This window comes from Ornithorhynchus anatinus, chromosome 9 (assembly GCF_004115215.2).
Source record: "Ornithorhynchus anatinus isolate Pmale09 chromosome 9, mOrnAna1.pri.v4, whole genome shotgun sequence".
NCBI classification, from domain to species: Eukaryota; Metazoa; Chordata; class Mammalia; order Monotremata; family Ornithorhynchidae; genus Ornithorhynchus; species Ornithorhynchus anatinus.
This window is the reverse complement of record NC_041736.1, coordinates 7,585,039-7,600,111: the sequence shown is the minus strand read 5'-3', so window position 1 is coordinate 7,600,111 and position 15,073 is coordinate 7,585,039. Positions and strand designations below refer to the sequence as shown.

The window sequence follows — 15,073 nt, the reverse complement described above, 5'->3', positions numbered from 1 at the left end:
GACTAAGTCCTCAGAGTTCCCACCTGATTTCCTCCCCTCCTTCCTCTCCTCTCCCCAGCCTCAGTCTGCATAATTCCTCCTAACGGGACATCTAACACCCACGAATCCCCAAGGGATTGCCACAACCAAGCAATACTCATCTCCTGTTGGCTGGACAAGAGTCACCAAAACACAAAAGACATTTCAAGAATGATTTCCAACCTCTGAGAAGCCCCATGTCTCCCTCGGGGATAGCCCCCCTCCCCTCAGCACCCCTGTCTCCTTTGGTCTTTGATGTCAGGAACTCTTGGGAGTCAGAAGGACAAGAGTTCTAATCCTTTCTCTGCCACTTGTCTGCTGTGTGATCCTGGGCAAGTCACTTCATTTCTCTGTGCTGCAGTTACCTCGTCTGTAAAATGGAGATTAGGACTCGGAGCCCCCACTGGGACAGGGACTGTGTCCAACCTGATTAACTTGCATCTACCCCAGCTTGAACACTGATTGACACACAGTAAGTGCTTAATAAATATCAGTATTATTATTATTTTCATTTTTAGGGTGCTTCAATGACCCAGTTTCATTGCCCAGAGAACGCTATTCTCCCACAGATGGTCACTGGAAGAAATGCTATGTATTGACAAGCCTCCCCTGTTTACAGTGTCCATGTTAACACAATACCCAGAAATGGAGTCAGATTGATTGATTGGCATTTGTTCCAAAGGGAATGGCTGGTGGATTCCTCCACCTACTATCTTCCAGAAGGCACATTACCATACAACGGGGGCTATTTTATATAGACCTGTCTCGAAAAGAGCCTAGATGGGGCCTTTAGTTATAGTCTCGCTGCCCATTTTATGTGGCTTTACCCCACACGGTACAATCATTCCTCATTCTGCTTTTTGTGTATTTTCACCTTAATTTTTAATGAAACATATTTTCTAGTGTGCCCTTAGGTTGTTTAAATGTGGAGCACAATTTTAGAAACCTAATAAATAAACAAACATTAGGCTCCAGATACCCAAACTGCTTTATTTTAGCATTACATATATTGGAGCGGTAAGTGGCTATTTTAGGCTTCATCATGCTGCATTTCCCTAGGCAGACTTCCCCCTGGATTTCTCTTGCAGAGAAGGGCCCTCTGTGGAAACGAGTGGATGGTGTCTATCATTTAATCAGTGGTTTTCACTGAGCGATCACTGTGTGCAGAGCACTCTACCAAGCACTTGGGTGAGTGCAAAAGAACTGACAGTGTTCTCTGCCCACAGAGAGCTTACAGACGAGAGGAGGAGAACATACAAAAGTTATAGATGCAAAGGCCTAAAGTTCTGCCTCCATTCTAAACTCCCATGATCCCACGGGTCCATGAGTCTGAGCCAAATCTCCGTAGAAAATCGTCTCTGGCTTTTTACCAGCCCATCAACTACTTCAGCCTAATCAAGTAATGTGATCAAATTGGACAGAGTCCTTGTTCCTCACGGGGTTGACAGATTGTCTCCCCTAAGAGACAGGGATTGAGACTGTAAGCCCCACGTGGGACAGGAGCAATGTCCAATCCGATTTGCTTGTATCCACCCCAGTGCTTAGTGCAGTGCTCGGCACTGAGGGAGCGCTTAACAGATACCACGATTATTATGAAGAGTGCAAACTCCTGGTGAACAGGGAGTTTCATGGTTCTGCTCTATCTTCCAAGTGCTTAATAAATTACACTGTCTCCTGTAGATGCTCCATAAATACAACTATTTCTATTAATCATCCAGTGGCACATATTAAGTGCTTACTGTGTGCAGAGCACTGTACTAAGCAATTGGGTGAGTACAGTTCAACAGAGTTGGTAGACAGGTTCCTTATCCTCACCAAACCTCTCCTCCTCCTATTCCTGAGTCAGGACCGGTTAGGGAGCAGAAATAAGAATGGGGACGGTGGGTAAACGGGGGCGAGGGTGGTGGTGGAGACATGTTAAGGAAATAAAAGACATGGTTTTGCCACCATATTCGAAGTCTTTATAACTCCCCCCACGGAGTAGAGTGTGCAGATCTGGTAGCTGTAGCTCGGTAAAGAAATATTAGAGCTAAAAAGAGAGTGAAAAGAGCAACCAAGATGATTAGAGATATGGGAAAGATACTATGGGAGGATAGTCAGCCACAGTTGACTCTTATAATCTGGAAAGATGCGGGCTCAGAGAAGACATGATTAAAGTTCACAAAATCACGAAGCGGGTGGCCAGGACGAAAGGGGACTTATTCAATAAATCCCGAATTTCTAAGATGAAGGAAGGTTTACTGACAGAAGATTGAAGGTCATACAATCAAAACCAACTCCTTCAGCCAGAGGGAGGTAAGCTTTGGAACTTGTTACCAAAAGTTGTACAGTTGAAAATATCAGTAGTTTAGAGAAATTCCCAAACAATCTGTAATGGGGGAAAATTAGGGATACAGACGGTAGTTGGATGGAACAGCTCTAGACTTGAGGATGGACAGAAGGTCACCATTTTCTTTCCTCCGAGAATCTTGGTACTGCTTTCGGGGGCAGAATACTGGGCTGGGTGGACCGCTGGTCTAATCTTAATAGTCTAGTTTCTATTCTTATAAATCATTCCTTGTGTAGAAATAGATGCTGGGAGAAGTAGTGGGTACTATCCATCCCAAGCTAGAATGTCTCTTTCACTCTACAGTTCCCCTTTCGGGAACTGCTTTTCACGGCTGCCCTAAAAATGTGTCTTCCTACAGGTACTGGGATAGGGATATTTTCTATTTCTAACAGATGAAAAGAGCACACTCTAGTCCATTGAGAAAGTCAAATTCTACCTAACTGAGATAGAAATGTCATATTTATATGACAGGTTTTCGTTTGACTCTATATTAGAAATTGGACCGGATGGCAAGCAGTCACCATGGTAACCGCCTGACATCTATTTCCCAGTTAATCGAGAAGAACCATTTCTGCATGTTCTACATGTGGTTTCTCAGGCTGGAGTAGCTTAAAGACTTTTCATAACAGAATAGGAGAAATGGTGTCTTGCCATTCATTGCCCCAGTGTAATTTCGCCCCAACCAGAGGCAGAAAAAAGATCCTTTTTTTCCAGTTTCCTGCTCTGACAGAGTAATTCTTAATAATAAGATGCATTTTTATAGCAGATATACACACGGGGAGTGAGAGAGTGATATAAGGCCAATGAGAATGTCTCACGAATGCAGGGAATATCATCCAGGAGTTTACTGGCTTCTCACTGAACTCACTCATCAATCTCTCTGACATCCAGAAGAATCAACAAACTAGATGTCAGCATGGGCGTGGCCCACTGGAAGTTACATTATTTTATAAAGAACAGTCAGGACAGGACAATTGTACATTTTACTAATCACTACTATTATCTCTCCCTAGGCTGTAAGCTCCTTGAGGGCCAGGATCATGCCGTCCAACACTAGAGCACTCTCCCAAGTGCTCAGTACAGTGCTCTGGGAGTAAGTGCCCAACAAATACTACTGTTGGATTATTGGCTAGGTAATCAGTACATTAAAAAATACTACAATATTATTATTTGGGGAAAAAGGACCACGTGGCTTTCTAACAAAGCAGAATGAGACCAGGGAGGGATAAACTGCACAGACAAAATCCCTGTACTCTGCAAAGTGTCCAATAAGTATCATTGATCGATTGACTGATTGACCGTAAGTACCACTGTTAGAATGTAGGCTCGTTTTGGTCAGGGAATGTGCTGACCAACTCTGTTATATTGTACTCTCCCAAGTGCTTAGAACAGTGTCCTGCACCCAGTAAACGTTCAGATACAACGATTGTTTAATAATAATAATTGTGGTTTTTGTTAAGCACTTACTATGTGTCAAGCATTCAGTAAAACATATTTATTGAGGGCTTATTGTGTACAGAACACTGTACTGAGCACTTAGGAGAGCAAAATATAACCATATAACAGAGGTCGTAGACAGATTCCCTGCCCATAATGAACTTTTAATCTAACAACGGTGTTTACAATCAATCATTATTATTATTAATAGTAATAATTATTATATTTATTTAGTGCTTACCGTGTGCTAAGTATTGTACTAAGCACATGGGATAATACACTGTAACATCAAACACATTTCCTGCTCATTAGTCAATCATTGCTATTTACTGAGCACCTACCTTGTGCAGAATATTCTAAGTACCGAGAAGATATAAGATACTCAAGTCAGACACAATCCAACACAAGACTCACAATCCAAGTAGGAGGGAGAACACGTATTGATTCCCTATTTTATAGTTGAGGTAACCGAGGCACAGAGAAGTGTCTTGCCTTAGGTCACACAACAGACAAGGGGTGGAGCTGAGATTAGAACCCAGGTCCTCCGACTCCCTTTCATACTATTATTCCTCCTGCTCTCACTATCTGTAAATACTAATTCTGCCTGCCCTCTCCCATTAGAACATAAGCTCCTTGAAGACAGGGACCATTTCTTTTGATTTTTCCCTAAGCCCTCTGGGCCCAATAGCTACTCAAGTGATACTACTGATTGACAGCTCGGAAGCCTCGAAGAATTGATCATATTTTATGTGACAGAGGGACAGAGAGTTCTGCCAAATAAATATTTTCTTCTCCTTTCTGACCCAAAGGACCAGAGAATGGGATGATGGCATTATCCCCCACTTTTTTTTTTTTTGGAATGGTATTTGTTAAATGCTGACTAGGTGCCAGGCACTTCTCTAAGTGCTGCGGTAGATACGAGGTAAGCAGGTCAGACACGGTCCATGTCCCACATGGGGCTCACGGTCTTAATCCCCATTTTACAGATGAGGTAACTGAGACACAGAGAAGTTAGGTGATTTGCCCAAGGTCACACAGCAAACAAGTGGTAGGGCCAGAATTAATAATGTTGGTATTTGTTAAGCGCTTACTATGTGCCGAGCACTGTTCTAAGCACTGGGGTAGACATAGAGGAATCAGGTTGTCCCACGTGGGGCTCACGGTCTTCATCCCCATTTTACAGATGAGGTCACTGAGGCACCGAGAAGTGAAGTGACTTGCCCACAGTCACACAGCTGACAAGTGGCAGAGCCGGGGTTTGAACCCATGACCTCTGACTCCAAAGCCCGTGCTCTTTTCCACCGAGCCACGCTAATTAGAACGCAGATCCTTGTGACTCCCAGGCCTGTGCTCCATCTACTAGGTCACGCTGCTTCTCCAAAGGCCATGCTGCTTCTCAGTGCTAAATTTTAGCATTAAATCTTTACCTGTGGATAAACCATGCCACTATCTTATTTCTTTTCTAACAGACCACCTCTCTACCCCTCCTCCAAACCCTAGTAAAATCATATCTCCTTCCCCGACTATGTCCTTACTTCCTCGTCAAAGCCCTGCCATCTGTGTGGTTATGCATTCTGATATTCATCTCTCTCCCAGCTCCACAGTAATTATCTATGTGTCCTCTGTAATTTATTTTAATATCTATCTCCTCCTAACCTGTGAGCTCCCTGTGGGCAGTTAGTCTGTACTTACTTTTTTGTACTGTACACTCCCAAGTGCTTAATGCAGCACCCTGCAAAGAGTAAATGCTGAATAAATACCCTAGAATAATTACTTCTTCAGTTGAGGCACCTCCAACCCTACCTCATTATTTTTCTCTCACTTCAAACCCCGATTATGCTCAAAGTGATTCAAACCCTTATGGCTGCTTTGCAGGGCCAATCACAGCTCTTGTAGAGGGACTCAAAAATTTCCAGGTTCCTTGCAAGGGAATGGCTAGGCCTTAATGAGATCTGTCAAGACTGCTAAAGCAGAAAATACTACTATTCGTTTCCCTATGTCGTGACCGGGCACTTATACAGGAAACATCTGAAAATGAGTTTATTTTCCCCTTTTGATCAGTGCCAAAACTTATTTGTTCCTAAAATACATCAAATTATTTGCATAAAAAGCACACGGGTTTCTGCAGATGAAATCAGATGGGCTCATTCGTGACTGAGGGGAACAGAAGATTAGTTCAAATGCTCTCGATAGCCTTCACATACAACAAGGCAAAACTTGTGTGATTAAATTGTTTTCTTCTTCCTCTGCAGGCTATTAAGTTGTCAAACTGTTCTTTTCGAAAGGTTCTGACAGGACGATTATTCTAACTCACCTTCTGCACAGAGATCCTTCTCATAAAAAGTTTTTGAGCCGCATAACATGGAGATTTGCTGAAGGGTCTTACTGTGGATGAAGTAGATGAGGTAACTGAGGCACAGAGAAGTGAAGTGACTTGTCCAGGGTCTCACAGCAGACAAGTGGTGGAGCCGGGATAGAACCTAGGTTCTTCCGACTCCCAGGCCCATGCTCTATCTACTAGGCCAAGCTGCAAAAAGCTACCACTGATTGATTTATTGATTGACTGACTGGAAACTGCCGGCCGTGCCAAAATTGAACCTGAATAGACTGGAGAATAGGAGTAACCTCTTTGTAAAGCTGTCGCTAAAATGATCAACTTTGGAGAATTTGTTCAACAAAAGGATTCCCGTCCTTGCACTCATATTAGCTTCAGAGAACCGAGGTCATGACCAGAGGAAAGCTTACGAAGAAAATGCAAGGGGATACTAAGTGATATTAGGGTCTTCAAAATGGGTCTAATTAAGGTCCCAAGGGACAGGATTGCAGGAAGCAACTGCGAAAATGAGACAAAGGGAAACAGTGATCAGAATAAAACAAAACCTGCATGGTAAACTGGACATAATAGCTTATTTTTGTTTAACGACCTCTCCAGAAAATCGTGAAAGCTTCTATTTGGGAAAATCTGCTTCTTCCTTCTGTATTTACATAGAAGAGGGACATCCTTCAGCTGTCACTTTTACAGAGACAAAAATCAATACCTTCTCCCCTCATTTGTTTACCAATTAAGGACTGATACGAGGGCTTTCTGGTGTTCTTACTTTCTTGAAAGAATGTTTTAATGGTATCTGTTAAGGCTTTACTATGTGCCAGGCACCGTACAAAGAACTGGGGTAGATACAAGCAAATCAGACAGGACACAGTCCATGCTCCACAAGGGGCTCATCGTCTATTTAGAATGCAAACTTCTTATGGGCAGGGAACGTGTCTGCTAATTCTGTTGTATTGTCCTCTCACAAGGCCTTAGTAGAAACACTTGAAATAAGTGCTCAATAAATACCATTGATTGATTGATTGTCTTAGTCCCTATTTTACAGATGAGGAAACTGAGGCAAAGAGAAGTGACCTGAGTTGCCCAAGGTTTCAAAGCAGGTAAGTGGCAGAGCCAGTATTAGAACCCAGGTCTTCTGACTCCCAGGCCCGGACTCTTTCCACTAGACCCTGCTGCCTCCCAAGTTTCCCAGTTCTTCCAAGCACTGCTGTTTGGACGGTAGGAGACGGAAATCTTGGCTGAATGGCCCGTCGGCTTGATCCAGCAGGGTGCCCTGCTTGGTTTCTCATGTGCAGATCGCACGACAGCAAAGGGATGAGGGATGGGCAGGGATGAGAAGCGAGTAGAAAGCAGCAGTGAAGAAATTGGTCAGGGCTTTCCTCCCAGCCCCGTGTATGGCATTCTATTTTTTACCGTATCTTTTGACAACCGCACCTTCCCCACTTAGATTCCTTGATTTCTTTACCTTTTTAATCCTGTCTGACTCTGAAATGAAAATGGGACTAAACAGCTAAGGAAGAAGTATGGCCTAGTGGATAGAGCCCGGGCCTGGGAGTCAGAAGGACCTGGCTTCAAATCCTGGCTTCACCTTTTGTCTGCTGTGTGATCTTGGGCAAGTCACTTCACTTCTCTATGCCTCACTTACGTCATCTGTAAAACTGTGAATTAAGACTGCAAACCCCAAGTGAGAAATGGACTGTTTCCAGCCTGGCCCATAATAAGTGCTTAAAAAATACATGTCTGCTGTGTGACCTGGGGCAAGTCACTTAACTTCTCTGTGCCTCAGCTATCTCATCTGTCAAATGGGGATTAAGACTGTGAGCCTATACACCCCGATTATCATGTCTCCACCCCAGCCCTTATTACTGGGCTTGGCACATAGTGAGAGCTTAATAATAATAATGATGATAATGATATTTGTTAAGTGCTTACTATGTACCAGGTGCTGTACTAAGCACTGGGGCGGATACAGGCAAGTCGGGTTTGGATATCCCAGTTATTAAACAGGTTTTTCAGGGTACCTTCCCACCTAGTTGCTACAAATTCTTGGGTCAGGAAGAAAACTCAATAGGTCATCATATCCAATCTTTTACCGTTGGTAGATTCAACCCATGATCAGTCTCAGACAGGGAGAATCTATGCTATTTTGGGAGGACATGCAGTGAAGAGGATGGAGGCAGAGAGGGGAATGCTCTCATTCTCTTGATAACCTATTCCGATGCTTAACAACCACACGTGAGGAAACATTTCCTAAGAAGTCATCTAAATCCCTCTCGCTTCAGTTAATACATATTTCCTCTTGTCTCTAGTAGGAAGAGAAGGAGACACGATCTGACTTCCTCTTGAGCCCAGACACCTTTCTTATACCTCAAGACCTTTATGACCATCTGCTGGGGAAATAGAAAAGCTTTAATGTAAGGTGAAATACATTTTGATCATGGAGAAGGCCCTTTTGCTTAATAAAGGACTTTAAAGGGCATCTCAAAGTAATCAAAGTATGAGGATAATCATACATCTCCTAGATAGGCGTTAGCGATTTTGAATCGGGAAAACCTTTCCTGTTTATTACCCATCTGATCTCTATAAAAGAAGTAGATCCACCGGCATTCAAATTTTACTTATTTCTAGGTACATGAGAGGTTAAGAAAAGCACATTTTCTTATTACTGTGAGCCTCAATTTTTACTGAACTCTCTAAGGGCTTATAAAAAATCCCATCAAAAACTGTGTGAATGGAAAAGGGTCTTGAGATGTAATTGCCAGCAACCATGAAATACCATTATTTTGAAATGCATCTGAGTTGAACTCCTCACCATTTTTAACAGTTTCCATGTCTCCTGGGCTTGAACAAGAGTAAGACTTGATTATTTGTGTGAGCAAAGGGCTACTTTAAAAAAAACCCACCACACAACTAAATAATCACAGTAATAGAGGCTGTCTCCATAGAAACATAACAGAATAGCAATAAAGCGAGGGGAGGTTATCTCAGAAGGAAGGCACACAAAGTCCATTCCTTTACAAAACTGAATGACTAGAAAAAAGATGCAAATTCTAAAAATCCCAGAGAAACTGCAATGGTAATGAAGTGGGTAAATGTCACGTAAGTATACCAAACGAGTAGGGAGACATTAGGGTTCAGGAGGTTAAGAAATTCTGGGAGGACCAGAGGGTTTGCAGTTCTAACCTCTCTTCTGGCTTGACCCTCTGGAACCTGGGAAAATCACTGAGCTTGAATCATTCTGACCCTCCTTTGCCTCATTTGCAAAAAACAGAGGGTAACTCTGGACTTGCATGGTGGTTGTGAAGAAGAGCTCATAAAAAATGATTGCTTGGAACAGAACAGACCGTACCCTGCAACAACTGAATGCTGTGAACAGTCATTATAATAATCAGACTTAATAAAAAAAAAGACAATAGTAAAGATGGAGGATAGGTCAGAGCGAAGGGACAGAAGCAGCCTGGCCTAGTGGATAGAGCACGGGCCTGGGAGTCAGAAAGACCTGGGTTCTAATTCCAGCTCTGTCACTTGTCTGCCGCGTGACCCTGGGCAAGTCACTTCACTTCTCTGTGCCTCTGTTACCTCATCTGTAAAATGGGGATTGAGAATGTGAGCCCTATGTGGGACAGGGACCGTGTCCAACCTGATTAGCTTGTCTTTACACTGAAGCCTAGTACACTGTCCGTCATGTAGTAAGCACCTCACAAAAACAAAAAAAGCTCAACTCTACACTGGGATGGATTGCCAAACTCCTACCTTATCGCCCCCAAGATGTCCCCAAGAACTGACTTCATTTAATCTACCTAATATGACTCCCTTTAGTGCTGTACAGAATCTAAGAATCCTAGATCTGTAAGAGACCTCAAGATATCACCTGATGGAGGCCTCTCTGCCTACTGTCAAAGGATTCATTAAGATTTCCTGGACTCAGGGTAAGCAGGGAGATGGTCCTTTTCCTTCCAAAAAGATGAAGTAGCAAGACCGTCATTTGTCAGTTCATCCTAATATTTTTTCATTCTAATTGTCAGGAACTTTTTCCTCTTGTCTAGCCAAAGATCTTATGTGCGGGAATTTAAATCCATTTTCTCTTGTTCGATTCACAGCCTCGTGGAGGACAGTTGGCTCACATCAGCCCCATAAAACCCCTTTTGTAAACTGAAGGACAATTGTCGAATCCCCCTTTAGTCTCTTCTTCCAAAAGTGGACTGACTGCAATCTGTCCTCTCTTGAAGAGCTTACCATCTAGTGAAGCAAAGGAGAAACTGTAGCGAAGGGAGTCATGGAACAACTATTGAGGATTAGAAAAGGAGTGAAGGCCGACATTTTAATATTTTAAGGTTACAACCAGAACTTCTTTCTACCGTTATCAAGGAGCGGATCATCAGGCAGCGGATGTATGGTCGACTTCTGCATCAGCAGATCCCATAAGCCTCATTTTCAGACCCAGCGTGACGATGAAAGCATTTTACCTGGTTGCCTCCCATTCCGTGGCAGTTGAATATGCCCACTTTCTCATTCTCCTTCCGGCCCATATTGTCCAAGCACTGGTTGGTTTCAACGTTTCTGATCTGCAGAAAACCCACAGATTAGGCAGTTAAAGACAAAATACAGTACTTCTGTACAATGACTCGCTACAGAGAACACAAGTGACATGATAAAAAATCGCCTTTTTGAGTAGCAAAATTTAGCTCAGGACCTGAGTCTTTGTACACCAGACAGGACTCCTAATGAACTAGGTGGGAAATGGTGTTTCCCAGCACTGAACTCACAAGAATTAGAATTAGAATTTTGGGAGGTTTAGAGAGAAGCACATTCTTCAACCTCTCTTACTCCACTAAATCCATGAAGTTCAGAGTGATGTTCACTCTGTCTTCCTGTCAAGCAGCTAATTCCACAAAGTTTGGAATGCTTAAGCCTTGATTTTGATTCTCATTACAATTAGGGTTTCGGGGAGAAATAATTATAGTAATTTTAACAATGATAATAATTGTGTTTATTGCTGAGTGATCATGAAGCTCAAAGTCTACGTAGGAGGGAGTACAGATATCGAATCCCAGTTTGGCAGAGGAGGAAACTGAGACCCAGAGAAGTTAACTGATTTGCCCAAGGTCCCACAGAAGGCAAGTGGAGGAGCTGGGATAAGAATCCAGGACCTCTGACTTCCAAGCCCATGAAATTTCCACCAGGCCACCCTGTCTCTCACTCTACCTTCAATATTTGGGGGGATACGCTCTCACCCTGGAATAGCCACATGAAGGATCGACTTTGGATCAAACCCTATGGATGGACCGGAAAGGCTGGAGAGATCGTAGGGTCCCTTCACCCCCAGAAAGGGTTTCCAAGCAGGGTATGGGTCAGGGAAATGGCAGCGGAGTGGACGGGGCCATACTCCAGACATGCCGTGGGTCTTCAGCCCTGCCCTCCTGGCATTGTAGATAGAGCAGGGCTTGGGAGTCAGAAGGTCCTGGGTTCTAATTCCGGCTCCGCATCTTGTCTGTTGTGTGACCTTCAACAAGTCACTTCACCTCTCTTTGCCTCAGTTACCTCATCTGTAAAATGGGGATCGAGCCCCGGGTGGGTTAGGGACTGCATCCAACCTGATAAACCCGTATCTACCCCTGCGCTTAGTACAGTGCCTGGCCCATAGGAAGCATTTAACAAGTACCACAATCTTAATCCTGGACTACCTTTTTCAACAACTCTGCTCTCCAGTTTGGCCACCTGTTGAACTTCATTGCTTAAACTGGACACTTTTCCCCTGCGTTTCTGTTCAACATTACACTTGTGGGCAGCACTTGGGAATTTCTTGTAAACTTGTGCTCCCTCTGCTGGCTTCCTGTACTGGAAAAGGGACTCTTGGAAAACCTGTCAGGAAGACTTGGTCTTCACTTTAGGATAAGGCTAATTTTCAGGTAGAAGCTGACGGAATTCATTTTCATCTAGTCTCCTGACACACGCTTCATCTATTTCCAAGCATTTCTCCTCTAATTCCCTCTATTTCCCCTGCATTTCCCCGGCAGACTCCTTTTTTGGCTAATGAAATAAGTGCACTGCCCAATTGCTTAATGTTCAGGCTTTTCTAATAACAGCAATTCACTAGGGTACTTGCTAAGTGCTTACCATGTGCCACGCGCTGTTCTAAGCGCTGGGATAGACACGAGTTAATCAGGTTGGACACAGTCCCTGTCCCACATGGGGCTCACAGTCTTAATCCCCGTTTTACAGGTGAGGGAATGGAGGCCCAGAGAACTCAAGTGACTTGCCCGAGGTCACACAGCAGACAAATGACAGAGCCGGGATTAGAACCCGTGTCCTTCTGACTCCCGGGCCCCTGTTCTATCCGCTAAGCCCCTCTGCTTCTCCTAGTAGTAGGGCATCTTCCCGCTTGCTAATGTGGGCATATAAGTTGCGGGACTACGTCGCTTAAACAGGCCCCTCTCCGCCGACTCTCTTTAGCCTTCGGCTCTCTCTAAAGCGGCAGACTGGACAGTTTGCAGCTCCCAGGCAACATCTGGAAAATGCAAAGAGGTTGACTGTGTCCCAGTATGACTTCCCACCTCCTCCTCTTTTCGATACCCAAGATCTCGTAACATTTGCCCAGGCTAAAAACTTCATGGGCCGAAACTCCTGCTGGTGTCAAAATGCGAATGAATAGCACAATGAGAAATGGCCTGCCATCTTGACTGGCAGCCGCACAAGGACAGATGCAGTACTTTACAGATACTACAAAGGCTGAGACGGAGCACCAGAGAAGAAGCCAAACTCTGGCTCTGAAAAGCTAGGACTGGCCTAAGACAGAGACCGGACTTGCCCTACCTGATAATCTTGCTAAGAACCCCAGTGCTTAGTACAGTGTTTGGCGCACAGGAAACGCTTAAATTCCACAATTGTGATTTCTATTTAGTGATGATGATTATTATTGTTATTAATTTGATTCCATTCAATTCAATCGTATTGATTCAGTGCTTACTGTGTTCAAAGCACTGTGTTATTATTATTATGATAATTATTTGATCACTTCCACCTCTGGAAATAAGATCTGTTCACCCTATCTCTTAGACCGCGAGCCCCATGTGGGACAGGGACTGTGTCTAATGTAATTATCATTCATCTACTCTAACTCTAAGCACCATGCTTTGGCCCATAGTAAATGCTTACTAAATAGCATGATAACAAATAAGTTCCATTCGCTCATTCAATCATATTTATTGAGCACTCACTGTGTGCAGGGCACTGTCGTAAGAATTTGGAAAGTACAATTCAGCAATAAAGAAAAACAATCCCATCCACACTGGGCTTAGGTTTCTCCAAATTCTGACCCCATCCAATAGGTCCAAAGTTGTTAACTCAAAGACACCGAAAACTTTAGATAATCACTGAATTAGAGGAACTGAAAGGAGCCAGTAATACGCTGGGCGTTGTCCAGTGACTTAATGGCTATTTTTGCCTATAAGATTACGGTTGGATAGGCAGAAGGGAGAGTTAAAGAGTGAGTCTAGTGTAGCATAGAACCTAATTCCATCTCACCATTATCAACTACTTATTGAGTCTAAAATGCACATGCTTCATTAAGCTACTTAGAGGTTTTAGTTCAATGCAATTGCACAGCCTTTAAGACTCCACTTAAAACTGTGCTTGAAATTTTCCAAAGGGGCAGAATGATATTCCAATTACCTGGATAAGGCATAAGCACCAATCAAAGGAAGATTGTGCTCTCTGATACCGTTACCAATTTTTTTTTTTGATATCAGTATGCTCTACTAACAAAACTGGAATGAGAAGAAAAATAGTCCACAGTTCTCTATTGCACCGTTCAGGAGAACAGCAACACTAGTACAGATTTGGTACCAATGAAACGTCAGTACCATAATCCTTTTTCATTCATTCATTCATTCATTCATTCAATAGTATTTTTTGAGCGCTTACTATGTGCAGAGCACTGTCCTAAGCGCTTGGAATGTACAAATCGGTAACAGATAGAGACAGTTCCTGCCCTTTGACGGGCTTACGGTCTAATCGGGGGGAGACGGACAGACAAAAATGTGGAATTTGGAGTGGAAAATGCTGGTAACGAAAACTATGATGATTTAAAATGGTCAGTCAGGAACACATCAGTAGAAAACAAAGATGTTGATCCCATTTCCTTAGAGTCAAGGCCTGAAGATGGAACTGGGCAATTTTCCAAGAAGTTCAGACCAGAGCAATATGGGGTTCTTGCCCTTGGTTATTTCCCTAAATATTTTTGGGTACACCTGACTACGGTAAAAACTGGTCCCCATTATATTTTTTGTAGACGTCATCGATATTCTGGACTGCGACGTCAATGTCAAAGAACTACTTTTGTTCAAACAGCCCGTCTGATTCTCCCCTCGCTGAAGAGTGTTTAAAATCATCCCCGTGGAATGGTCTGGGGAAGAATCATTGGCACATTTCCTTGATGGGCTCTTTTTCACTCATCATGACTTTGAACTTCCATGACTTTGAACTTCTGTGTCTTTCCAAGTTGGGTAAAAGCGATCTCACGGAGGAGGGAGGAAGCATTACTCAAACAGTAGCATTTGCTGTTGAGAAGCAGCGTGGCCTAGGGTCTGGGAGTCAGAAGGACCTGGGTTCTAATCCCTGCTCCACCACTTGTCTGCTGTGTGATCTTGGGCCAGTCACTTCACTTCTCTGGGCCTCCATTACCTCATCTGTAAAATAGGGATTGACTGTGAGCCCCAAGTGGGACAGGGACTGTGTCCAATCTGATTAGCTTGTAACTAACCCAGGACTTAGTGCTTAGTAAGCACTTTACAAATCCCATAAAACAAATAAAAAAAAAACCCATTTGCCGAGTGTTTACTTTGTGCACAGCATTGCACTCAGCACTTGGGCAAGTACAGTAGAGTTACCAGACACAGTCACTCACCTCAAGGAACTTATGTACTACGGGGAGCCAGATACTGAAAGAAATTATTACAAGT

The 15,073-nt window shown here is 43.4% G+C and overlaps 1 protein-coding gene across 1 annotated transcript in view; it reads right to left on the bottom strand.

Moving 5' to 3' along the window:
- The window catches only part of GALNT13 (polypeptide N-acetylgalactosaminyltransferase 13), a 301,009-nt gene that overhangs the window by 22,447 nt on the left and 263,489 nt on the right, over window positions 1-15,073 (bottom strand). The window contains exon 10 of the mRNA XM_001511774.4: window positions 10,580-10,678. Coding sequence (XP_001511824.2) covers window positions 10,580-10,678 — 99 coding nt within the window. The remainder of the gene's footprint in view (window positions 1-10,579; window positions 10,679-15,073) is intronic.